The sequence below is a fragment of the Moschus berezovskii genome, chromosome 18, assembly GCF_049115385.1.
Source record: "Moschus berezovskii isolate FMDL1 chromosome 18, NW_MosBer_1.0, whole genome shotgun sequence".
NCBI classification, from domain to species: Eukaryota; Metazoa; Chordata; class Mammalia; order Artiodactyla; family Moschidae; genus Moschus; species Moschus berezovskii.
The window spans coordinates 15167833-15193579 of NC_142477.1; the positions used below are offsets into that span (position 1 = coordinate 15167833).

Genomic DNA, 25747 nt, shown 5'->3' on the forward strand with positions numbered 1-25747 from the left:
AAAACGTCTCTCCTCCAGGCTGAGTTTCAGCCTCTAAGGGACAACCAGGAAGGAAGTTTGTTTTTGAACATTTCATGGAGAACAACAAATAAAAACATCTGCTGGAAAGGAAACCAGGTGTTGGGCTAGGGAGGCAGACATTCTTTAATTCTCTCCTCTCCTCCAGGATCCAGTGGGGATTTCGATGTTGTGTTCGCTAACACTAGCTAATGTAATTTTTGTGATAATTGTGGAGCAAATAGAGCAAACTCTCAAATATAATTAGGGAAAAGTGCTTCTAATTAACTTGTAACTCGTGGGTTGCAAAGTAGAGTCACAAATCAGTTATGCATTGTCAGACCTAACAAGTAAAACACACTGTACATTTCCACCCGGGCAAATAAACAAAGAACGACAAAACGCCCCTGGTAAATACTTTCCTTTGAACCTTTACAACATGCGGGAATGCTCTGGAACTTAATTGCAGGTAAGCTGAGGTACATTTCACATCACCAGCAACCCGTGATCATGGTGAAGAGAAATGAAAACGACCCCAGACAGTGTGGGAACAGCCTACACGCTACCTCAGCAGCATGGAAAAGGGATACACTCATGCAATCGGCTCAGATGGGCGGACGGAGGTCCTGAGCAAACCCCAAGAGGCTTTGCAGGGAAGTAGAGGGTGAGGATAGTGGCAAACCCCCTTCCAGCCCAAAGTAACAGCAACACCAGTTACTTACTGCGGGCTCTACGTTAGGGAACCTACGTTATTGGCAATGTCTGCTACATTTGTTAGAAGTCACCCCACAGCTTCTCTGTCACAGGGCAAGCACATTAGAATAAGCAGTAACCTCAAATTATTTTTAATTTGTAAAAAATGGTAGAGGAGATACACATTTTCATCATTTAGTTACTATCAGCAACGAATTATTTTGACATTTCTCAAAAATGTCCATGTCACCCACTGAGGGTTAACTGCTGGCTTGGAGAAAAGACAAAGTGAGGTTCCTGAAACATCCATCCATGATCATGAGAACTGCTGTCGGAGCTTATTAAAAATGAGTCCCAGGCTACGATCATAGATTTCTGGGGCCTGGAGATCGGTACTGATTGCAGGGGGTTGGGGATGGGAAGTCATGGTATAAGGCAGGCGGGCTGTGGGGACAGAAGAACAGGCATGTCAGCGGTGACACTGACACTTTAAATCTGGGCTCAGGGGACCACGAGGCGTGTTGTGTTCAGGGCACCCAGCATGATGACCAGTAAGTGGTGGGTGTTCAGGAATGTTTGTTCATCCCTTTTGGGGATCCGAGAATGCGGAGAATGCCTCAATTCTCAGGTCAGGCCGGAAGAATGTAGAACACAGGAAACAATGTGATAGGACAGCTTTTGATAAATCCACTGGTGCGCGACTCTGGAATGTGTACTAAAGAAAGGCTGTGAGACGGGTACCAGTCAACAGACATTATCTTACCATAACACAAGGCCGTATAAACTCCTTTAAAACCACTGTATATCGAAATGCCTGGCTCACTGGAACACAGCTGTCACCATCCTGGTCATTAACCTAAGAGAGCGAGACCCTAAAGAAGACTATCCTCCTCCCAGGGAGGCTTGCTTTCTGAAGACAAGGACCAGAGCTGTGTGATCACCCACAACCTCCAGACTTCATTTACAGGAGCGAGAAAGACACTTCCATCTCAGTGAATACACCTTTATGGGGGGGCTTTTCATTTCTTTAAACTGAGCTTCATTCCAAGTAATGAATTCCCATCACTTTCTAGGGTCTTGAACCAGCTTCACTTTTCATGACAGAATTTGTCATTTCCCGGAATTATAGGTTCATCGTCTGTCTTGTCCACCACCTCACACACTGTCTGGGAGCAGGTCTCTGAGTTTTCAGCATGAAACATTCCACAACGGTCCTGTTGATGACATTGAAATTACACTTAAGAGTCTTGATAGTTCACTTTTTACTTAGAAATTAACTGAAATCCAAGATCTCTCTCAACTGTGCCTTTTCTTTCTCTTGTCTCCATCTGGCTCCCTGGAACATAGGTGCCACCATCTTGGCCACTGGGAAGAGTGCCACATCCTGAGGATGGTCTCTGGTGAGAAGGTACCTGGGTATTTACCCCAGAATCTCAAGCAACTGAACCTCACTGCTTCATGGCAGACATCCCACAAGCATTTGCTTAATGAATGAACGGATGAATTAGACCCAGAGCCTACAGAGCTGCTTCAGTCTCCAGGACTAAGAGTGGGGGTGGGCAGGAAGTTCATGGTCTGAATTTCCTAATTTGAATAGACTTGACCTGGTTGTAGCCAAGGAGAGGCAGAAGAGGGTGCCAGGCTATTCTCATGCGTGCCCACTGGCCCTGTCCCTCCTCTGCTTCATATCCAGGTTTTCTTCCTTGTCTGTACCTGGCCACCGAGGTCAACTTTAGCCCCAGCACCAGACACAGAGGTAGAGCCTTCTTCAAATTTCTTCACCAGCTCCCTTGGGGTGTCACGTCTCCTCTTAATAATAAACCCCCTTTCCCATGTCATTCATTCTTCTCGCTCTTCTCTGGTCAAACCCCAGCTGACACACCCAGTGAAGCCATCTAAATGTTGGCCAGATGGCAGCAATATTTACAATCCTACCTTCCCAAGGAAGAGACAAGATGTATGAATGCATGATACGCTAATTAACCTTTTGCTGGGAATTTTTTATTGTGACTCAATGTAAGTTCATCCATTGTGAACTCCGGAAGACAGGGACTGCCAGACATGGCCTCAGCTGACTCAATAAATACAAGGAGATCTTCATTTACTTGTCTCCTCTCTGATGCTGTGGTTGGCAGAATGATGGTCCTCCAAAAATAGTCACATCTTAATTCTCAGAACCCGTGAATATGGTACTTTACATGGTAAAAGGAACTTGGAGGCTGTGATTCATTTAAGGATCTCGAGGACAGTCTCTGGGATTATCCAGGTGGGCTCAGTCTAATCACTCCGGTCTTTCAGAGGACCATTCCTGGCAGCAGTCATGAGCAATGTGATGATGGAAAACTCATTGGAGACACCATGTCTCCAGCTTTTAAGAGAGTGGAAGTGGGTCACAGTCAAGGGATGTGGACATCCACTAGAAGCTGGAAAAGGCAAGATCTGTCCCCCTTAAAATCTTCAGGAAGGAACACAGCCCTGTGGACACCTTGATTTTAGCCATGTAAAAGCCCAGTATGACTTGTGTTGGGCTTCTGACCTCCAGATCTAGAGGATAATAAATTTGCATTAAGTGGCTAAATCTACGGAAATGTGTTGGAGCGGGCAATCAATATGAACTTGGTCTGCCATGGTCTTGGTATTCTGGTCCTCGGTGCATACCTGTGTCTGGGATAACTGCTCTTGTGGGCTTAGGGTAGCTTTTTCCCTAAAGGTGATGGGTACACGCTAGGATTCACATCCCTAAACAGGAAGGTGCGTGGGAGCTGACGCTGAAATAACACATCTCCTGAGGCCCTGAAAGTATGTCACCAATTCCAGTGCGAGGCAGCCCCTGCTGCTGAAGAAACCAAACCCCAGAGAACTCTTCCGGCAGGGCTGCAAATTATTTAAGAGGAAGGAAAAATCCAACTAGTCTGACTCAGAATAAAAAAGTTGGGGAGGATGGTTTTTACACTTTAGTTAACTAAAGAATTGTGGACTTTGAACTTTAACACACAATGGCAAGAGATATCGATTTTTAGACTTTAATTCCTTTGAACTTTAATGTCTTTGGACTTCAACATGAAAGTGGACTTAAACTTTGATTTTTAATTTCTCCTTGGGAATTTAGTATTTGGTGGGGATTATATTAAAATTCAAAGCATCTCTACATTGCTGGCGTTTCATTCCTGGCATATCCCTGTTCATTTTTATCTTTCGGGTGTTGTTTAATATTACTGCAAAACCTCAGATGTGCTATGTTGGATAACATGGCTGGACATTATTTGGGATAAGAAATAAATCTGGGATTTAATTTGAAATCGTGGGAAGACAGTGACCCTGGATTTGATTTAAATAACATGCCCTTCTGACCCACTTCAATACCTCTTAGTATAATTTATAAAATGCCCACCAGGAGTCCCAGATGATCCCCCCCAAAACCCCATGAAGATGGAGGAAAGGCTGTCTTGACAAAATGTTTGACTCCTGCTTTAGGAGCTTCCCTGGTGGCTCAGACAGTAAAAAGTGTGCTTGCAATGCAGGAGACCAGATTCAATACCTTGATCGGGAAGATTCCCCTGGAGAAGGGAATGGAAACCCACTCCAGTATTCTTTCTTGCCTGGAAAATTCCATGGACATAGGAGGCTGGCAGGGTATAGTCCAAGGGGTTTCAAAGAGTCAGACATGACTGAATGATTAACACTTTCACTTTCTTGCTTTGGAGAGATGAGCCATGTCTCCAGCTGATCATACAAATAAAATAAGAGGGAAACAATAAGCTGGAGGGTGTTAGTGGGGAAAAATGCTTCTCCTCTGTTCCACTGTCTCCTTCCATAAAGGGTGTTTACCCTCCAGAGTTGGTTAACATCTCACCCCAGAAATCGTTTGAAACAGTTAAGTTCGTTGGCTAGCAGACACAGAGTAATTAATGCTGCCAACTTGGCTTCTACAGGCAGTAGAGATAATGTTTAGTACTATTTACGCTTTGCCTACCAAACTGTTCAAAACTCATGCAGGGAAGATGTTATTTATTAGGGACATAAAGAAATAAAGAAGAGACCAGGAGTCATTCAGCAGATGAGATATTTCATCTCATTTCTTTGAGCTACAGAATAGATGGAGCGGAGTTGGCTGATGACACTGATGAGGGAGCCAGCACAGTGCAAGACCCGGACACAGAAGACTCCATCCTGAGGACCCAGTGCAGTGGCTGACTGTCCTTGCAGAATCTAAGACCCCTCCCTCCAGGCAGAAGAACAAATGAGACAAACAAGCAACTCAAGAAGAATATTCTCCAAAGAGATTAACTGCATTAGGGAAGAAGTAAAAAGCTAATGTGGATATCTGACGCTCAGAGAAAAACTCCCCTCATCAAGATACTTGAGGATCCCACATATAACAACTCAGCTCCTACCTGCTCACCTGAAGTCAAGCTCACAGTTCACAAACTTCACCAATGTGCTCAGAGTTCAGACAAACTCTCTACTCCTTCCTTCTTAAAAATAAGCAGAGAACTGAGTTCGTGGGTAGTAGTGAAAGCCACTCATTTGTGTCCAACTCTTTGCAACCCCATGGACTACACTGTCCATGGTATTCTCCAGGCCAGAATACTGGAGTGGGCAGCCTTTCCCTTCTCCAGGGGAATCTTCCCAACCCAGGGGTTACCATATACTTAAAGTAAGTCTGCAAAATCAATGAGGAAGGCTCCCATACAAACAGACAGAAAAAAAAACTTGACACCACAGCAAAGTGAGATGATTCATGATAAAGAGAAAACAAACCTTAGTTCTAAATAATATTCTTAGAGAAATTCAGTAATAGTCAACATTCAAAAAACAAGAGCAGAGGTAATTAAAAAAATGCAAAAAGTTCTTAGAACTAAAATGCTACTACCACTGGAATCTCCTTCAGTACAGTTCAGTTCAGTTCAGTTGCTCAGTCGTGTCCGACTCTTTGCAACCCCATGAATCAAAGCACGCCAGGCCTCCCTGTCCATCACCAACTCCCGGAGTTCATTCAAACTCATGTCCATCGAGTCGGTGATGCCATCCAGCCATCTCATTCTCTGTCGTCCCCGTCTCCTCCCACCCCCAATCCCTCCTAGCATCAGAGTCTTTTCCAGTGAGTCAACGCATCGCATGAGGTGGCCAAAGTATTGCAGTTTCAGCTTTAGCATCAGTCCTTCCAATGAACACCCAGGACTGATCTCCTTTAGGATGGACTAGTTGGATCTCCTTGCAGTCCAAGGGACTCTCAAGAGTCTTCTCCAGCACCACAGTTCAAAAGCATCAATTCTTCGGCGATCAGCTTTCTTCACAGTCCAACTCTCACATCCATACATGACCACGGGAAAAACCATAGCCTTGACTAGACGGACCTTGGTTGGCAAAGTAATGTCTCTGTTTTTTAATATGCTATCTAGGCTGGTCATAACTTTCCTTCCAAGGAGTAAGCGTCTTTTAATTTCATGGCTGCAATCAGCATCTGCAGTGATTTTGGAGCCCCCAAAAATAAAGTCTGACACTGTTTCCACTGTTTACCCACCTATTTGCCATAAAGTGATGGGACCAGATGCCATGATCTTCGTTTTCTGAATGTTGAGCTTCAAGCCAACCTTGGATTTATCTCTGGGCTTTCTATTTTGTTCCATTGATCTATATTTCTGTCTTTATGCCAGTACCATACTGTCTTGATGACTGTGGCTTTGTAGTAGAGCATGAAGTCCAGCAGGTTAATTCCCCCAGTTCCATTTTTCTTCCTCAAGATTGCTTTGGCTATTCGAGGTTTTTTGTATTTCCATACAAATTGTGAGATTATTTGTTCTAGTTCTGTGAAAAATATCGTTGGTAGCTTGATAGGGATTGCATTGAATGTATAAATTACTAGCAATACTTTTAAGGAAGCCTACACGGTCCTGCATTTATTTGCATTGTTTTATCTACCTGACCCACAAGTATCTGCTCACGGTTGGGAACAGATGGACAGCCTTGAGGTGGGTCTGCATTCATTTCCTGGGGCTGCCATCACAAAGTACCATAGACTGATGGTTTAAATAACAGAAACTTATTGACTAATGATCTCAGAGGCTAGAAGTCCAAGATGAAGGCGTCAGCAGCGTTGGTTCCTTCTGAGGCTGTGGGGGAGAATCTGGTTCATGCCTCTCTCCTGGCTTCTGGTGGTTTGCTGGCCATCTTTGGTGTTCCCTGGCTCATAGAAGTATCAGCCCAGCCTTTGCCTTCATCTTCACAAGGCATTCTCCCTGTGTGTGTCTATGTCCAAATTTCCTTCATCCATAAAGACATCAGCTGTATCAGATTAGAGGCCCATTTTACTTTAGCACCCTAACATAACTACATCTGAGTCACAATTTGAGGGTCTATGGGTTAGGATCTTAACATATACATTTTGAGGGCATATAACTCAACTTTGGAGCCATTTGGAGACTGACTGAATTAAATCAACTGACCCAATGCTAGTAAGTAAATAGTTAATTGAAGCCTGTCACCTTAATTAAAAGGAAAGACTACTTGGGTTACATGAAGCATAAAATGAAAAAATACACTCTGCTCTTGGAGAAGTAGAAGTCTTAAGGACACCTGCTTTCACCTGAAATAAAACTTATTTATTTTTACGGTTTAATAAAGACTGCTTTATTATGATTTGTAAAGCATTCTGAAATCTTTAGTTGGGCCTTTCAAAATTTAGGTTGATTATTTCCATCTTTAGAGAGAAAGAAATTGTATTAGTCAAGCCCAAATGACATGCAGCACTTCTAATAAAGTTTATTTACTTTGGAACATTTCAAGTAATGGCTAGCATATAACTGCTTCAACTGGTTTTAAATAAAATTCTGATCATCATCTCGTAATTACTGCATAGGAAGAAAATTATTTATTGCAAGGTCTAACAGGCAGTGGCAAAATATATTCTGCTGTGAAGACATAATGTAGTACAAACAGGCAGCTGTATTTTTTTTTTAAGCATGCACTGTTATGGGTTGAATGTAAATACATGTAACCACCTCAAGTTTTAACATTTTATTATTGTTCAAACAGTTTGCCAAGGAATACTCAGTAAATATTTTAAAGCTCTGCAAGATCACTTTTTTCCCTTTATCTTTCATTGTTTATAATTTGGTGCTCTCAATCCTTCTGGATATAGACCCTAAGTCTGGTTTACAAACATGCTTTATTTATTTATTTATTTATTTTGTAATCACTAAAATTGTTCCTTCGAATATTTGTTTACAAATCATCCTAGTTTGTAAATATCTAGAGAGGAATTCAAAGCATATGTCACCCTCGCTTCCCTTTTTTTTCAGTACACATCTGTTTTCACCAACTCACTAACAGGCAGGAAGGAAACTACAACAGAAAAATCTCTGCTACTAGAGGGGCCTGGAATGTCCTTGCTTCTTGCTGAACAATTAGCTTGGCTGCAAGGAGGTCCAACCAGTCCATTCTAAAGGAGATTAATCCTGGGTGTTCATTGGAAGGACTGATGCTAAAGCTGAAACTGCAATACTTTGGCCACCTCATGCGACGAGTTGACTCACTGGAAAAGACTCTGATGCTGGGAAAGGTTGGGGGCGGGAGGAGAAGGGGACGACAGAGAATGAGATGGCTGGATGGCATCACCGACTCTGTGGACATGAGTTTGAGTGAACTCTGGGAGTTGGTGATGGACAGGGAGGCCTGGCGTGCTGTGGTTCATGGGGTCGCGAAGAGTCGGACACGACTGAGCGACTGAACTGAACTGAACTGAAGGATTACAAAAGAAGTAAAGGGCACAGTTGTTACATTTGAATCAGTTGTTTTTTTTTTTAATTCATGTATGAGTGTCTGGGGGTTTCCAGGCTGCTAGGTGGTAAAGAATCTGCCAGCTAATGCAGAAGGTGTAAGAGACATGGGTTCAATCCCTGGGTCGGGAAGATCTCCTGGAGGAGGAAATGGCAATCCACTCCATATTCTTGCCTAAACAAATTTCATGGACTGAGGAGTCTGGAGGGTTGCAGTCCAGTTGGGGCCTCAAAGAGTTGGGCAGGACTGAGGACGCATGGACACACACACACACACAAGTATCTAACCTCACTCCAAAAAGGTTTTGTGCAGGGTCCTTGTGACAAGGGAAGTGAAATGATCCTTTTAACTTCTTACTCTCTACTCCACTCTTCTAGCCATCATCTCTTTTTCTGCTTGTCTCGTTAAGTTTCTAAAACATCAACACATTTGCCAGGGACATCTCTTTTAATGATCAGCAGCCAGCGATGCCAGAGTGTGGCAATTGACAACAGGGCCCTAAACCATCACAGAGGCCACCAGCGGAAGCTGTGTGTGGTTGGTCAGCTGACTGTCAAGCCTGTGTATGCAGATATGCCGGGAGAAATATCAATAACCTCAGATATGCAGATGAGACCACCCTTATGGCAGAAAGTGAAGAGGAACTCAAAAGCCTCTTGATGAAAGTGAAAGAGGAGAGTGAAAAAGTTGGCTTGAAGCTCAACATTCAGAAAACTAAGATCATGGCATCTGGTCCCATCACTTTATGGCAAATAGGTGGGTAAACAGTGGAAACAGTGTCAGACTTTATTTTTTTGGGCTCCACAATCACTGCAGATGGTGACTGCAGCCATGAAATTAAAAGACGCTTACTCCTTGGAAGGAAAGTTATGACCAACCTAGATAGTATATTAAAAAGCAGAGACATTACTTTGCCAACCAAGGTCCGTCTAGTCAAGGCTATGGTTTTTCCCGTGGTCATGTATGGATGTGAGAGTTGGACTGTGAAGAAAGCTGATCGCCGAAGAATTGATACTTTGAACTGTGGTGCTGGAGAAGACTCTTGAGAGTCCCTTGGACTACAAGGAGATCCAACCAGTCCATTCTAAAGGAGATCAATCCTCTGCGTTCATTGGAAGGTCTGATGCTAAAGCTGAAACTCCAATACTTTGTCCACCTCATGCGATGCATTGACTCACTGGAAGACTCTGATGCTGGGAGGGATTGGGGGCGGGAGGAGAAGGGGATGACAGAGAGTGAGATGGCTGGATGGCATCACCGACTCTGTGGACATGAGTTTGAGTGTACTCCGGGAGTTGGTGATGGACAGGGAGGCCTGGCGTGCTGTGATTCATGGGGTCGCAAAGAGTCGGTCACAACTGAGAGACTGAACTGAACTGAAGGCTTAGCACACACCCAACACCACAGGAATCCACATGCATTTGAGAAATGAGCGACTAAGGAATGAGTGAAGGGCCTGGACTCACACAGAAAAGCTTATTGGAGTGAAAAGCTCATCAAACTTGGGCAAAGACTGACACTGAACAGGACCCTGTAGGGCTTTTGGGCACAGATGGCTTTCTGTGTCTCCCATTCCTTGTTTGCAGGGAACAGACTCCAGCCTCCATGACCTTCCTGAGTCTGGAAGGGCAGATTAAAACAACTGCTAATCAGGGAAGGGTGGGGATGCAGAGATAACGGAGGGGAAGCCAAGAAGGAACATTGCAGCCTCGCGGCGGGGTCCTCCTTCCACCTCAGGAATGTACATGACTGTATCTTCTGAGCTCCTTGGAGAGCTAGTCAGCCAGCTCGGTTCAGTCGCTCAGTCGTGTCCGACTCTTTGCCACCCCATGGATGGCAGCACGCCAGGCCTCCCTGTACATCACCAACTCCCGGAGTTCACTCAAACTCATGTCCACAGAGTCGGTGATGCCATCCAGCCATCTCATCCTCTGTCGTCCCTTCTCCTCCTGCTCCCGATCCGTCCCAGCATCAGAGTCTTTTCAAACGAGTCAGCTCTTCGCATCAGGTGGCCAAAGAATTGGAGTTTCAGCTTCAACATCAGACCTTCCAATGAACACTCAAGAATGATCTCCTTTAGGATGGACTGGTTGGATCTCCTTGCAGTCCAAGGGACTCTCAAGAGTCTTCTCCAACACCACAGTTCAAAAGCATCAATTCTTCAGCACTCAGCTTTCTTTATAGTCCAACTCTCACATCTATACATGACCATGGGAAAAAACATAGCCTTGACTAGATGGACCTTTGTTGGCAAAGTAATGTCTCTGCTTTTTAATATGCTGTCTAGGTCACAGCTTTTCTTCCAAGGAGCAAGCACCTTTTAATTTCATGGCTGCAGTCACCATCTGCAGTGATTTTGGAGCCCCCCCCCCAAAAAAAAAAAAAAATGTCTGTCATTGTTTTCCCATCTGTTTGCCATAAAGAAATAAAACCCCAATCAATCAAAGATGTCAGCATTCTTTATTCTGGAGAAGACCACCTGAAGTCAATTAAGGAATCAGAGAAGCTCATCAAGAGAATGCTGCTGCTGCTGCTGCTGTGTCACTTCAGTCGTGTCCGACTCTGTGTGACCCCATAGACGGAAGCCCACCAGGCTCCCCTGTCCCTAGGATTCTCCAGGCAAGAACACTAGAGTGGGTTGCCATTTCCTTCTCCAATGTGTGAAAGTGAAAAGTGAAAGTGAAGTTGCTCAGTCGTGTCTGACCCTTAGCGACCCCACAGACTGCAGCCTACCAGGCTCCTCCATCCATGGGATTTTCTAGGCAAGAGTACTGGAGTGGCTTGCCATTGCCTTCTCCGCATCAAGAGAATACCTGTCTCTAAAGAAGTGCACATACCCAAATCTTAACAGCAACTTTTCCCTTGAACCTATGCTGTAAAACTAATGGAATCCTCCCAGGTTAGGACACAGAGTTTTTGAGGGTAGGAGTCCTCTTTGTCCCCCTTGGCCTGGCAAACCTATAATGCTATTCTTTTCTACCTCACCCAAAACTCTGTGTCTGATATTCTATTCAACAACAGTGCACAGAGGCCAGGTCCAAGACTCAGAAGGCAGAGAATAACACATAAGAGAAATGGAGGCTTGGGTGACCCTGAAGTTACATCAGATTGCTGTTGTTCAGTCACTAAGTTGTCTCTAACTCTTTGCAACCCCACGGACTGCAGCATACCAGGCTTCCCTGTCCTTCACTATCTCCGGGTTTGCTCAATCGCATGTGTATAGAGTCAGTGATGCTATCTAACCACATCATCCTCTGTCACTCCCTTCTCCTCCTGCCCTTAATCTTCCCCAGCATTGGGGTCTTTTCCAATGAGTCAGGTCTCTTCATCAGGCCTACTAAAATACTGGATTTGCAAAGTTCTGCAGGAGCCAACAGAACCCTAGCTTTCACAGCTCACTTTGGCAGTTGACCATGGCTGGTGCTGAAGATGAACACGAGTCTCTAAGCCTCTTGGAGCTGAATTCATTTGCCTTATTTGACTTTTGCTTCAGGAAGTGGAGTTAGCTTTGGCCTGATCTGCATCTGGATGCTCTGTCTAAACAGAGCTCAAGGAGTCTTGCAGGCGTACAGGCCCCCTCAGGTGTCAGCCAGCATGGACATTTAGAAGGCTTCGTTACCACAGACTGGGGGCAGCGGCAATTCCTTCCATGTGGGATGCTCTTCTAGATGTTTTTCTCAAGTGGGAGTTTGGCCAAGTGCTTCTTATTTTTCAGTAGTATCCACCATAGCAATTCCAGAAACCAGGAGCTTCAGCAAGTCTAAATATTTCGACAACACATTTTTCTTTGAAAAAGGTGAAACTCAAGCCTTAAGTTCAGCCAGGTACAATAAGGCGTTGCCTCTGGAAAGATGCAAGTGCGTGCTAAGTCACTTAAGTCATGTCCGACTCTGTACGACCCCATGGACTGTATGTAGCCTGTGAGGCTCCTCTATCCATGGGATTCTCCAGACAAAAATACTGGAGTGGGTTGCCTTCCTTCTCCAAGGGATCTTCCTGACCCAGGGATTGAACGTGCATCTCTTACGTCTCCTGCATTGGCAGACGGGTTCTTTAATAGTAGCACCACCTGGGAAGTTCATTTCTGGGAAGACAGAGAACATCTATTTAGAAGCAACCACTGTCGCCCTGAATGCTTTTGGCTCTGATGCTTGGACAGTGTCATGGCAGAAGACAGCACTTCTTCTAGGAGACAGTCTGGACCACCAACTCATGCTGCTGAAGAAACAGTGGGTTATGATATGACAGTGGGCGCAAACTTCTGTTCTACCCACAAAAGGGGCAGAATAAGGCATCTGTTCTCTCTGTATAACACATGTACCATCTTTCTTACAGCCAAAGCTTCACCAGAAGGAGAAATGTGCTGACATTTGGAACAATATCTCTGCTCTTGATGTTTCCAAACGGGGCTCACATAGAAATTCTGGATGTTGCTCAGGGGCACACAATGGGTGACATCCAGCATCTTTAGAAGCAGTGTTGAAGACTCAGGAGGAGCTCAGCTGTCATGTCCTGCATCACAGCTTCAAACATCCTAAGGAGTACAGGGCGTGCTCTGGTGGATGGTCTCATGGGACCACACACAGCTGCATCTCCTTTCTGATTGAAGCCATCAGTCACTTCACCCTTCTCCACAGAGCTGAGTTTCTTTGGCAATGAGCGAAGCCACCACAGACAGTGCTTCTAGACAAGGGATTTGTGTTGGAGCAAAACAAAATTTTAGTTAAATCCAATTCCTTTCAAATCAAGAACTGAAAGTGCAGGTACACAGGAGGGTGCTTCTTTGGTTGTGCTTGCCTCATAAATCCACTGGGCTTCCCAGGTGGTGCTAGTGGTAAAGAACCCGCCTGCCAGTCCAGGAGATGTAAGAGATGCAGGTTCGATCCTTGGGTCAGGAAGATCCCCTGGAGGAGGGCATGACAACCCACTCCAGTATTCTTGTCTGGAGAATCCCATGGACAGAGGAGCCTGGTGGGCTACAGTCTATAGGTTGCAAAGAGTCGGACACATGGCTGAAGCAACTTGGCAGCAACATACATCAATTAGCTTGGTCTTAAGGCACAGAGGCATCCACACTGAGTTCTTTCTCTTACAGGCATTTCCAGTTGAAACACAATTCATGACAATAGGGCAGGTGGGACTTCCCTGGTGGTCCAGGGGCTAAGACTCTGCCCTCCCAGCGCAGCGGATGCAAGTTCAATCTGTGGTCGGGGAACTAGATCCCACATGCTGCAACTAAAGATACCCATGCCACAAGAAAGACCTGACACACCAGCCAAATAAATACATATCTTTTTTAAAAAAAGGAAACAAAAACAAGTATTAATAACTATAATGGCAGGTTGTATTTTCAGTTTTTAACTCACCCCAAACTATCCTATATATCATAATATGTGCAACAGGTGTAAGTCATGTCACCCGATGCTAGTTCAGTGTGAAAGATTACTATCATAACACAACAACCCTTCACAACATCTTTTTCCCCTACAAAGATGATCTTCCACTTAGAGAAAGAAAAAATAAAAGAAAAGGAAAAGGAAAAACAGAAGGAAAAAAATATGAGAGTCTAGTTCTAATTTAGCTAAGAACATAAAGGAGCTGTGCCCATGATCTGAAAGGATGCTAAGTTAAAGACAATATGCTGAAGCTGGGAGTCTTGACCCAAGAATGAACAAATATTTATGACTCTGTCTTCGGTAATGTATTTTCTTAAATGAGCAAGTGCACATATGCTTATCAGCATAGCTTCAGGGAAATTTTAGCGCCGAGACAGAAGGTCAGTGGAATCGTGGGCACTTAAAAGATCTTTTTTTGAGAATCAGTCTTGCAATCCTCTTGACAAAGACTTGCCTGAAGGAGAAAAAATGTGTGCATACAGGAGTTTGTCCTTCCCCAACTGTGTCACCCCATGTTAGTTCAGCGTGAAACACTACTCTCAAAACATGACAACCCTTCCCAACACTTTTTTTCCCCACAAAGACAATCTACCACTTAGAGAAAGCAAAATGCAAAGAAAAGGAAACGAAATATGAACCAAAAATGAAATATCCCAAAGAACAGCAACAGCAATATGTATACTGGATACATAACATATAGACATTATATACCAGGTAGGCCAAAAAGTTTGTTCAAGTTTTCTGTAACATCTTACGGAATATACATAAAACTCAATATATAAAAACCTGGAAGAACTTTTTGGCCAACCCAGTATAATCAGAAGAGTGATTTGAAATTCCATACTGAGCTCACCAATAACCTTAGACCCCTCAACAAGTAAAACTTCACATTTAAAAAGTGAGAGGCAATAGTAAACGACTAATGCTTCCTATGTCCATACATAGTCCATGAAGGTATGTGTTAAAGGTTTACATAATCTCATGGATTAATCCCATGGCTTTATAAGGTAATATAGTTATCATAATTATGTTCAAATGAACATAATTATCTTGAAACTCAAAAGTCCTATGCTCATGGATAAGGGTTTCTCTCATGATCACTTTAGAAAGAAAACTGCTTAACCTGTAATATTATAAAATTGGAGGCTTTTACTAAGCATCAATATTTTATTCAAGAAATTAACTGTTAAGGACAATAATCTCTCTGCTGCTAAGCACAGTATTATATACCTTATTACCAATAACTCGACGCTTAGCCTTTCACCACTTATGATTAAAGTCATTCTAATGATGACTCAGGGGTATTGTAAGATGTCAATATTTAACCAAGTGACAAAGACTGAAAAGCAGTCAAAAAATCTTAGCTGGGTCATGTTTATTGGATGCTAATTATTTAACATGACACATCTACCAGTATGACACCTGATACCCTTTTACTTAAGCCTGTCATTTGCAAACATGCAAATATTTATTCCCAGGATGGCTGGTGTGATTAGCCCTTGGACAGGCCGGGACCATAACCCTTGGTTAGCACATCGCTACCATGCAGGATGATGAAATTCATCGTGAGCATCAGCCACGGTGTTAACAAAGAATTCTGACCTGTGACCAGCTCCCGGATCTCCAAGTCGCTGGTCTTGCGGAGCAGTCGCACCAGGGCTGGGATCCCACCACAGTTCTTCAGGGCGATTTTGTTGTCGTCATTGGCCTTCCCGTACACCAAGTTTCTCAAGGCGCCGCAGGCACTACGGTGGACTTCAGTCATCCGATGGTCCAGCAAGTCCACCAGGAGCTGGATGCCCCCTTGTCTCCTTATCTGGAGAAATGAAGGAGAGAGGAAGGTTTTACTACTTAAACCCCAATGGGTTTTTCGTATGAGGTCACTGCTACAATTCACTGCACTGAACAGAAGGCCTTTTGCAAAGGGAAAAGAAAACAAATTATTCTTCTCTGTAGATTCTATTGCTTTTACTTATTTTCATATCCTCCTGATAAAAATTCAAAAGCATTTCCTTTCAAGTCATAGAATTTTGAAAAGATGATTTTAACCTCCTAATGGGTGTTCTCTCTATAAAATTATGCTACATACTCAGGGCATGAAGCAGACAGATGGGCAAAAGGATCTCACTCCTAAGACTTAAGAAATGTAACCACTGTCTAAAAGGGCTGCAGGCTTGATGTACACAATGTGAAAATTATGTGGAATGGGGAGATGCTCCAACCTTTCCAAGGAACCAGAAGCCAAATGAGCAAGCAGAAGTCAGACAAGGCTATTCATTTGAGAAGACCTGGAAAATAAGAACGTCACTCACAATGACACTTGTTCTATACAAGGAACAAGTATGTTCTGCTTAACTTAGGCATTTGACTAATAACAAAAAATAACATTTAATCTGGGTGGTTTTCTAATCAAAGAAAATGTTTTAATGAGTAAATGAAGAAAAAACTTTGCGATATGTTTCTAGATGGGTTTTCTCTTGGCTGCTGCTGCTAAGTCTCTAAGTGACTAAGTCATGTCCAACTCTTTGCAACACCATTGACTGTAGCCCGCCAGGCTCCTCTGTCCGTGGGGTTCTCCAGGCAAGAATACTGGAGTGGGTTGCCATTCTCTCCTCCAGGGGAATCTTCCCAACCCAGGGACTAAACCTGCATCTTTTATGTCTCCTGCATTGGCAGGCGGGTTCTTTTCCACTATCGCCACCTGGGAAGCCCCTTGTCTACTTTCTAGAAGTATTTTAAAATTTGAACTGCAAACAAACTGTCTAGTTAACATACAGACCATTTCATGGAGTTTTCTCTTTTTTTAATATAAATTTATTCATTTTAATTGGAGGCTAATTACTTTACAATGTTGTATTGGTTTTGCCATTTCATGGAGTTTTCATTGGCAGAGCTGTATTTGAATATTGCTGCATTTGGAAAAAGAATACATACAATTCACTTAAATTCTTTTCTTTTTTAACTTCAAAAAGTTAAAAGGGTCGAAGGGTTCTAATTTGGCATGAATGAATATAATTTGGCACCTTTCCCATTTGGCTTTCTTTCTTTTTTCAGTTTTTGGCTGCACCAAGCAGCACGTGGGGGCCTTAGTTTTCTGACCAGCGAGCAAACTCACGTCCCGTGCAGTGGAAGCATGGAGTCTTAGCCACTGGACCACCAGGGAAGTCCTCCTACTTAGTTTTCTGATTATAAAAGACTCATTCATCCCACAGATGAGCAGGGACACAGGCTAGATCCCTTGACTCATTCAAAGCTTCTCAAATGCTGTGTTGTCTACAAGGTTACTCCAACCACACTATTTAAAACTGCCACCTGAACCACACCACCTCCCTAACCTAGCAGGCTTTTTTCACCTTAATCTATTACAGAATCTTTCATAGTCCTGCTGGGCTCTAACTTCTTTATTATGTTTCTTGTGATTGTCTGTCTTCTGCTAGAATGTACACTCGTGGAAGGCAAGTCTCTTTCTTTGTTCATTGATCGATCCCCATCCCTAGGCCAAGTGCAATGCCAGGCACATAATAGAAGCTTGGTAAGTATCTGAACAAATGGCGGGGGGAGCCGGTATTACTTGTTACAGCACATTTCTTTGTCAGGTGAGTGATATCAGCTTTTAAAGAGGGAATAATATTCTTCCTTGAAGGGAAAAAAAAAGCACTTGTGAACATCTCAGAATAACTCCAAGGGGCCAATGCATCTCTTTTGAAACCAGTTTACAAAAAATGAAGACATGCATCTCACACACAAGGTGGACAATCTCATGATTCAGAATATGCCTAGAGGAGTTATTTTTATCCATCAACCAAATGAAAACAGAGAAACCTGAAATCCTCCCAGAATCCATGGACTCGAACTTTCTAATTTAGAAAACATGAGTATGGGATTGCACTGCCAGTGAGATCAGGACCAAGGACAGAGGAGACGACTACCCCTCCCTCTACCCCCACACCCCACCCCGCCTCTGCTGCAGAGGGGCCAGGGTTGCAGAGATAGGTACTTATGTCCCTGAGATGCCCTACAGTCTGCGGCGGTGCCAGCATGGGGAGAAGCGGCTAAAAGGATCACTGGGTCAATCAGAATAAACTAAGAAAGGTTCAAAAAACAACTTTTCCCAACTTACAGTTTTACCCTGGTCCTGTTTGGCTTTCCATTCATCTGATAAATATTTATAGATTTCAAGAGAGATGAAATCTATCACTATATACATATGTCCCATACATACATCTGAGCTTTAAAACACCCATTTATTCCCATTTGTATGAAAAGGTTAAACTATGAATGTCATTTTATTGATGTGTGTGTCTTTGAACGTGTGTACTTTACAAATTATCTAGGTTTAACTATTTTAATAATGATGAAGCTATTGTAAAAGAGGTAATAGAGCCATTCATACAGTTCATTGATTGCTTATGTATAAACAGTAGAGTAAACCTACCTCTCTCTACCTTAGCTATTCTGTATATCACAGTTCAGTTCAGTTCAGTCGCTCAGTCGTGTCCGACTCTCCGCGACCCCATGAATCATAGCACGCCAGGCCTCCCTGTCCATCACCAACTCCCGGAGTACACTCAAACTCATGTCCACAGAGTCGGTGATGCCATCCAGCCATCTCATTCTCCGTTGTCCCCTTCTCCTCCCGCCCCCAACCTTTCCCAGCATCAGAGTCTTTTCCAGTGAGTCAACTCGTCGCATGAGTTAAGACTCCTTATTTCCCATTCATATAATTTCATGAATTAAGCTATTAAAATATTATTCCAAAGATTTAAAGGGGAAAATGAATTCAAAGTGAGGGCAATATCAATTCTTAATGGTATCATGAGACAATGATGTTTTCAGTGTGACCCTAATTAATGCCATATACCCACATGTATAATGAAATCTTCAATTCTATTTTAATCTAATTAGAGCAACACAAGTAAGATGATAAACTTTTTCATTTGCTCTTATCTTGAGGGTCACTGGATCATCAATTCTAAAACAACAACAACAACAAAAAACTTTTCTCGGGGTTGAATAATATCTAATAAGAGAGAACCCTACTTCAGCTTTCTGAAGCCAAACATCAGTCAGGGATAATGTTCACACATGTGAAATGTGATGGTACTTGGTTCTGCCTCCTCCCAGACCCACTCCGCTCCCAGCAGCACCAGAAAAGGAGCCACGGGGCAGACTTTCAATTTTCTTGCAGGGTCTTCATTCCCTGTAGGAACTCTGGGTGGGATGGATGGGTCTGCAGGCTGCCTTCTTCCCTTCCCTTCCGCTTTTCTCCTGGGTCCTCCCTCCCTTTCACTGGTCCTGGCATCCAGTTCCTCTAGTTTCTTCTTGTTTCCAGCCTTAAACTCTCACAAGGCTCCAAACAAACCCACGGCAAACATTAAGACAGCACAACTCTCTTCAAAAGATGATCAGGGGAAAGTCTCTTCTTTGAAAAGGCACCTTCACCTCCTCTCTCACCAAATGGCCAGAGATCTATTTTTCTTTAATTCTCCCCATCAGTCACTTCACATCCAATAGGTGAGGCCCTGGTGTGGGTCCACTCAGTATCATCTGAGACCAGTGTATCCTTTCTTCCTCCTCCCTTCATCATCACGCAGAATTCCCCACAAGTCAAATCTTAAAGGGAATCAGGTTTAATATTACTGAAGCAAAGTCAGCAAAATACTACATAATATTATAGTCAACATGCATAAGATGTAAGAATATCAAATCCACTAGAAGGATGCCAGTCATATGGTACTGAGCCAATAAATATTTATAAGATGAATGAAAGAATGCTGCAGTGCTTATCACATATTGGTTTCCTTCTCTCTTTTTTTTAAAAAAAATATTTTTAGAAAGATGGTATACTTTTAGAGCAGTTTTATGTTCACAACAAAATCCGGCAGAAAGAACAGAGGTTTTTCTATAGACCACTGTTCTTATACGGGCACAGCCTCCTCCATTATCACCATCCCCCAAGAGCCATGCATCTGTGAACCTACACTGACACACCATTATCACCCGAAGTGCAGAGTTTACATTAGGGTTCACTCTTGGGTGTTGTATAGGCCTTGACAAAAGTATAACAACACATGTCTACCATTACAGTATCACATAGAATATTTTCACTGCCCTAAAAGTCCTCTTTGCTCTGCCTGCTCATCCCTCCCTGCATCACCCCTCCTCCCTAAGCCCTGGAGAAATCGCTGATCTTTTTATGGTGCCCATGGTTTTGCCTTTTCCAGAATGTCACAGAGTTGGGATCATCCAGTAAGCAGCCTTTTTCAGACTGGCTTCTTTCACCCCATCCACACACTTAAGCTTCCCCCATGTCTTTTCATAGCTTGACAGCTCATTTCTTTTTAGTAGCGAATAGTATTTCACCATCTAGATGTAACATATTGATCTATTCACCTACGAAAAGACATGTTGGTTGCTTCTGAGTTTTGGCAATTAGGAAGAAGTTGTTGTACAAGCTGCTATCTGTGTGCAAATTTCTGTGCGGACATAAAATTTCAACTTCTTTGGGTAAATAGCAAGGAGAGCTGTGGCTGGGTTGGACAGTGAGAAGATGTTTACTTTGGAAAGAAACCACCAAATTGTCTTCCAAAGTGTCTGTGTCATTCTGCATCTGAATGAGAGCTTCTGTCCCTCCAGACACTCACCATCGCTTGGCGCTATCAGTGTTCTGCATCTTGGCCATTCTGTTAATACTAGACTGTGCGTGCATGTTGAGTTGCTCAGTCGCATCCCAATTCTTTGCGACCCATGGACTGTAGCCAGCCAGGCTCCTCTCTCCAAGGGATTCTCCAGGCAAGAATACTAGAGTGGTTGCCATGCCCTACTCCAGGGGATTTTCCTGACCCAGGGACCCAACCCACTTCCCCTGCACCTCTCCTGCATTGGCAAGCAGGTTTTTTATTGCTGAGCCACTGGGGAAGCGCCCACGTGACTGCAATTGTTATCTTAATGCTGTGTTTCCTTCTCTTTTCATTCTGTGTGATTCCAATTTATTTCAGTTCAGTTCAGTCACTCAGTCATGTCCGACTCTCTGCGACCCCATGAATCACAGCACACCAGGCCTCCCTGTCCATCACCAACTCCTGGAGTTCACTCAAACTCATGTCCATCGAGTCGGTGATGCCATCCAGCCATCTCATTCTCTGTCGTCCCCTTCTCCTCCCGCCCCCAATCCTTCCCAGCATCAGAGTCTTTTCCAGTGAGTCAACTCGTCACATGAGGTGGCCAAAGTATTGCAGTTTCAGCTTTAGCATCAGTCCTTCCAATGAACACCCAGGATTGATCTCCTTTAGAATGGATTGGTTGGATCTCCTTGCAGTCCAAGGGACTCTCAAGAGTCTTCTCCAGCACCACAGTTCAAAAGCATCAATTCTTCAGCGATCAGCTTTCTTCACAGTCCAACTCTCACATCCATACATGACCACGGGAAAAACCATAGCCTTGACTAGACGGACCTTGGTTGGCAAAGTAATGTCTCTGCTTTTTAATATACTATCTAGGTTGGTCATAACTTTCCTTCCAAGGAGTAAGCGTCTTTTAATTTCATGGCTGCAATCAGGAGATGGCAAGAGTGAACACAGACATTCTAGGAATCAGTTAATTAAAATGGACTGGAATGGGTGAATTTAACTCAGAAGACCATTATATCTACTACTGTGGGCAGGAATCCCTTAGAAGAAATGGATCCTTCATGGTCAACAAAAGAGTCCGAAATGCAGTACTTGGATGCAATCTTAAAAATGACAGAATGATTTCTGTTCGTTTTCAAGGCAAACCATTTAATATTACAGTAATCCAGGCCTATGCCCCAACCAGTAACGCTAAAGAAGCCGAAGTTGAACAGTTCTATGAAGACCTACAAGACCTTTTAGAACTAACACCCAAAAAAGATGTCCTTTTCATTATAGGGGACTGGAATGCAAAAGTAGGAAGTCAAGAAACACCTGGAGTAACAGGCAAATTTGGCCTTGGAGCACGGAATGAAGCAGGGCAAAGGCTAATAGAGTTTTGTCAAGAGAACACAATGGTCATAGCAAACACCCTCTTCCAACAACACAAGAGAAGACTCTACACATGGACATCACTAGATGGTCAACACCGAAATCAGATTGATTATATTCTTTGCAGCCAAAGATGGAGAAGCTGTATACAGTTAGCGAAAACAAGACCAGGAGCTGACTGTGGCTCAGATCATGAACTCCTTATTGCCAAATTCAGACTGAAATTGAAGAAAGCAGGGAAAACCACTAGACCATTCAGATATGACCTAAATCAAATCCCTTATGATTATACAGTGGAAGTGAGAAATAGATTTAAGGGACTAGATCTGATAGATAGAGTGCCTGATGAACTCTGGACAGAGGTTTGTGACATTGTACAGGAGACAGGGACCAAGACCATCCCCATGGAAAAGAAATGCAAAAAAGCAAAATGGCTGTCTGAGGAGGCCTTACAAATAGCTGTGAAAAGAAGAGAAGCGAAAAGCAAAGGAGAAAAGGAAAGATATAAGCATCTGAATGCAGAGTTCCAAAGAATAGCAAGGAGAGATAAGAAAGACTTCCTCAGTGATCAATGCAAAGAAATAGAGGAAAACAACAGAATAGGAAAAACAAGAGACCTCTTCAAGAAAATTAGAGATTCCAAAGGAACATTTCATGCAAAGATGGGCTCGATAAAGGACAGGAATGGTATGGACCTAACAGAAGCAGAAGATATTAAGAAGAGGTGGCAAGAATACACAGAAGAACTGTACAAAAAAGATCTTCACGACCAAGATAGTCACGATAACGTGATCACTGACCTAGAGCCAGACATCTTGGAATGTGAAGTCAAGTGGGCCTTAGAAAGCATCACTACGAACAAAGCTAGTAGAGGTGATGGAATTCCAGTTGAGCTATTTCAAATCTTGAAAGATGATGCTGTGAAAGTGCTGCACTCAATATGCCAGCAAATTTGGAAAACTCAGCAGTGGCCACAGGACTGGAAGAGGTCAGTCTTCATTCCAATCCCAAAGAAAGGCAATGCCAAAGAATGCTCAAACTACCGCACAATTGCACTCATCTCACACGCTAGTAAAGTCATGCTCAAAATTCTCCAAGCCAGGCTTCAGCAATATGTGAACCATGAACTTTCAGATGTTCAAGCAGGTTTTAGAAAAGGCAGAGATCAAATTGCCAACATCCGCTGGATCATGGAGAAAGCAAGAGAGTTCCAGAAGAGCATCTATTTCTGCTTCATTGACTATGCCAAAGCCTTTGACTGTGTGGATCACAATAAACTGTGGAGAATTCTGAAAGAGATGGGAATCCCAGACCACCTGACCTGCCTCTTGAGAAACCTGTATGCAGGTCGGGAAGCAACAGTCAGAACTGGACATGGAACAACGGACTGGTTCCAAATAGGAAAAGGCTGTATATTGTCACCTTGCTTATTTAACTTATATGCAGAGTACATCATGAGGAACGCTGGGCTGGAAGAAGCACCAGCTGGAATCAAGATTGCAGGGAGAAATATCAATAACCTCAGATGCAGATGACACTACCCTTATGGCAGAAAGTGAAGAGGAACTCAAAAGCCTCTTGATGAAAGTGAAAGAGGAGAGTGAAAAGGTTGGCTTGAAGCTCAACATTTAGAAAACAAAGATCATGGCATCTGGTCCCATCACTTCATGGGAAATAGATGGAAAGACAGTGGAAACAGTGTCAGACTTTATTTTTTGGGCTCCAATTTATTTACATTTATACAAATCATTGAAACAAACAAACAAAAACTATCAATAATGCGATACATATAGGGCAACAATAGCTTTAATTTGACCTGGACTGAACAAATCTCACATCTCCCACTTTTCCTGAACTTGACAGGGAATGACTGGGAAGTGCTTTTCATATACAACCTAATTAGGCGATATTATATTTGTTTTATTAAACAACTCTTTGATACATAGTTTAGTTCCTATGTCAATAGCTCACATTTATTTTTCTGCTTAGCTGGGAGCTTCAGGAATTTAGATGGAGAGAGCAGTGCATAAGAAGTAAGGAAAATGGAGCTGATGGACCCTGTACACAGAGCAATAAAAAGGGAAGCTGATGGACCCTGTACACAGAGCAATAAAAAGGGAAGCTGATGGACCCTGTACACAGAGCAATAAAAAGGGAAGCTGATGGACCCTGTACACAGAGAAATAAAAAGGGAAGCTGATGGACCCTGTACACAGAGCAATAAAAAGGGAAGCTGATGGACCCTGTACACAGAGCAATAAAAAGGGAAGCTGATGGACCCTGTACACAGAGCAATAAAAAGGGAAGCTGATGGACCCTATACACAGAGAAATAAAAAGGGAAGCTGATGGACCCTGTACACAGAGCAATAAAAAGGGAAGCTGATGGACCCTGTACACAGAGCAATAAAAAGGGAAGCTGATGGACCCTGTACACAGAGCAATAAAAAGGGAAGCTGATGGACCCTGTACACAGAGAAATAAAAAGGGAAGCTGATGGACCCTGTACACAGAGCAATAAAAAGGGAAGCTGATGGACCCTGTACACAGAGAAATAAAAAGGGAAGCTGATGGACCCTGTACACAGAGCAATAAAAAGGGAAGCTGATGGACCCTGTACACAGAGCAATAAAAAGGGAAGCTGATGGACCCTGTACACAGAGCAATAAAAAGGGAAGCTGATGGACCCTGTACACAGAGCAATAAAAAGGGAAGCTGATGGACCCTGTACACAGAGAAATAAAAAGGGAAGCTGATGGACCCTGTACACAGAGCAATAAAAAGGGAAGCTGATGGACCCTGTACACAGAGCAATAAAAAGGGAAGCTGATGGACCCTGTACACAGAGAAATAAAAAGGGAAGCTGATGGACCCTGTACACAGAGCAATAAAAAGGGAAGCTGATGGACCCTGTACACAGAGCAATAAAAAGGGAAGCTGATGGACCCTGTACACAGAGAAATAAAAAGGGAAGCTGATGGACCCTGTACACAGAGCAATAAAAAGGGAAGCTGATGGACCCTGTACACAGAGCAATAAAAAGGGAAGCTGATGGACCCTGTACACAGAGCAATAAAAAGGGAAGCTGATGGACCCTGTACACAGAGCAATAAAAAGGGAAGCTGATGGACCCTGTACACAGAGCAATAAAAAGGGAAGCTGATGGACCCTGTACACAGAGCAATAAAAAGGGAAGCTGATGGACCCTGTACACAGAGCAATAAAAAGGGAAGCTGATGGACCCTGTACACAGAGCAATAAAAAGGGAAGCTGATGGACCCTGTACACAGAGAAATAAAAAGGGAAGCTGATGGACCCTGTACACAGAGCAATAAAAAGGGAAGCTGATGGACCCTGTACACAGAGCAATAAAAAGGGAAGCTGATGGACCCTGTACACAGAGAAATAAAAAGGGAAGCTGATGGACCCTGTACACAGAGCAATAAAAAGGGAAGCTGATGGACCCTGTACACAGAGCAATAAAAAGGGAAGCGGATGGACCCTGTACACAGAGCAATAAAAAGGGAAGCTGATGGACCCTGTACACAGAGCAATAAAAAGGGAAGCTGATGGACCCTGTACACAGAGCAATAAAAAGGGAAGCTGATGGACCCTGTACACAGAGAAATAAAAAGGGAAGCTGATGGACCCTGTACACAGAGCAATAAAAAGGGAAGCTGATGGACCCTGTACACAGAGCAATAAAAAGGGAAGCTGATGGACCCTGTACACAGAGAAATAAAAAGGGAAGCTGATGGACCCTGTACACAGAGCAATAAAAAGGGAAGCTGATGGACCCTGTACACAGAGAAATAAAAAGGGAAGCTGATGGACCCTGTACACAGAGCAATAAAAAGGGAAGCTGATGGACCCTGTACACAGA

The 25747-nt window shown here is 43.4% G+C and overlaps 1 protein-coding gene across 3 annotated transcripts in view; it reads right to left on the reverse strand.

Annotated features, from left to right (window-relative positions):
* CTNND2 (catenin delta 2) overlaps nt 1-25747 on the reverse strand; it is a 487037-nt gene that overhangs the window by 218311 nt on the left and 242979 nt on the right. For all 3 annotated transcript variants that reach the window (XM_088827634.1, XM_088827633.1, XM_088827632.1), the window contains one exon: nt 15468-15681. In XM_088827634.1, coding sequence (XP_088683760.1) covers nt 15468-15681 — 214 coding nt within the window. The remainder of the gene's footprint in view (nt 1-15467; nt 15682-25747) is intronic.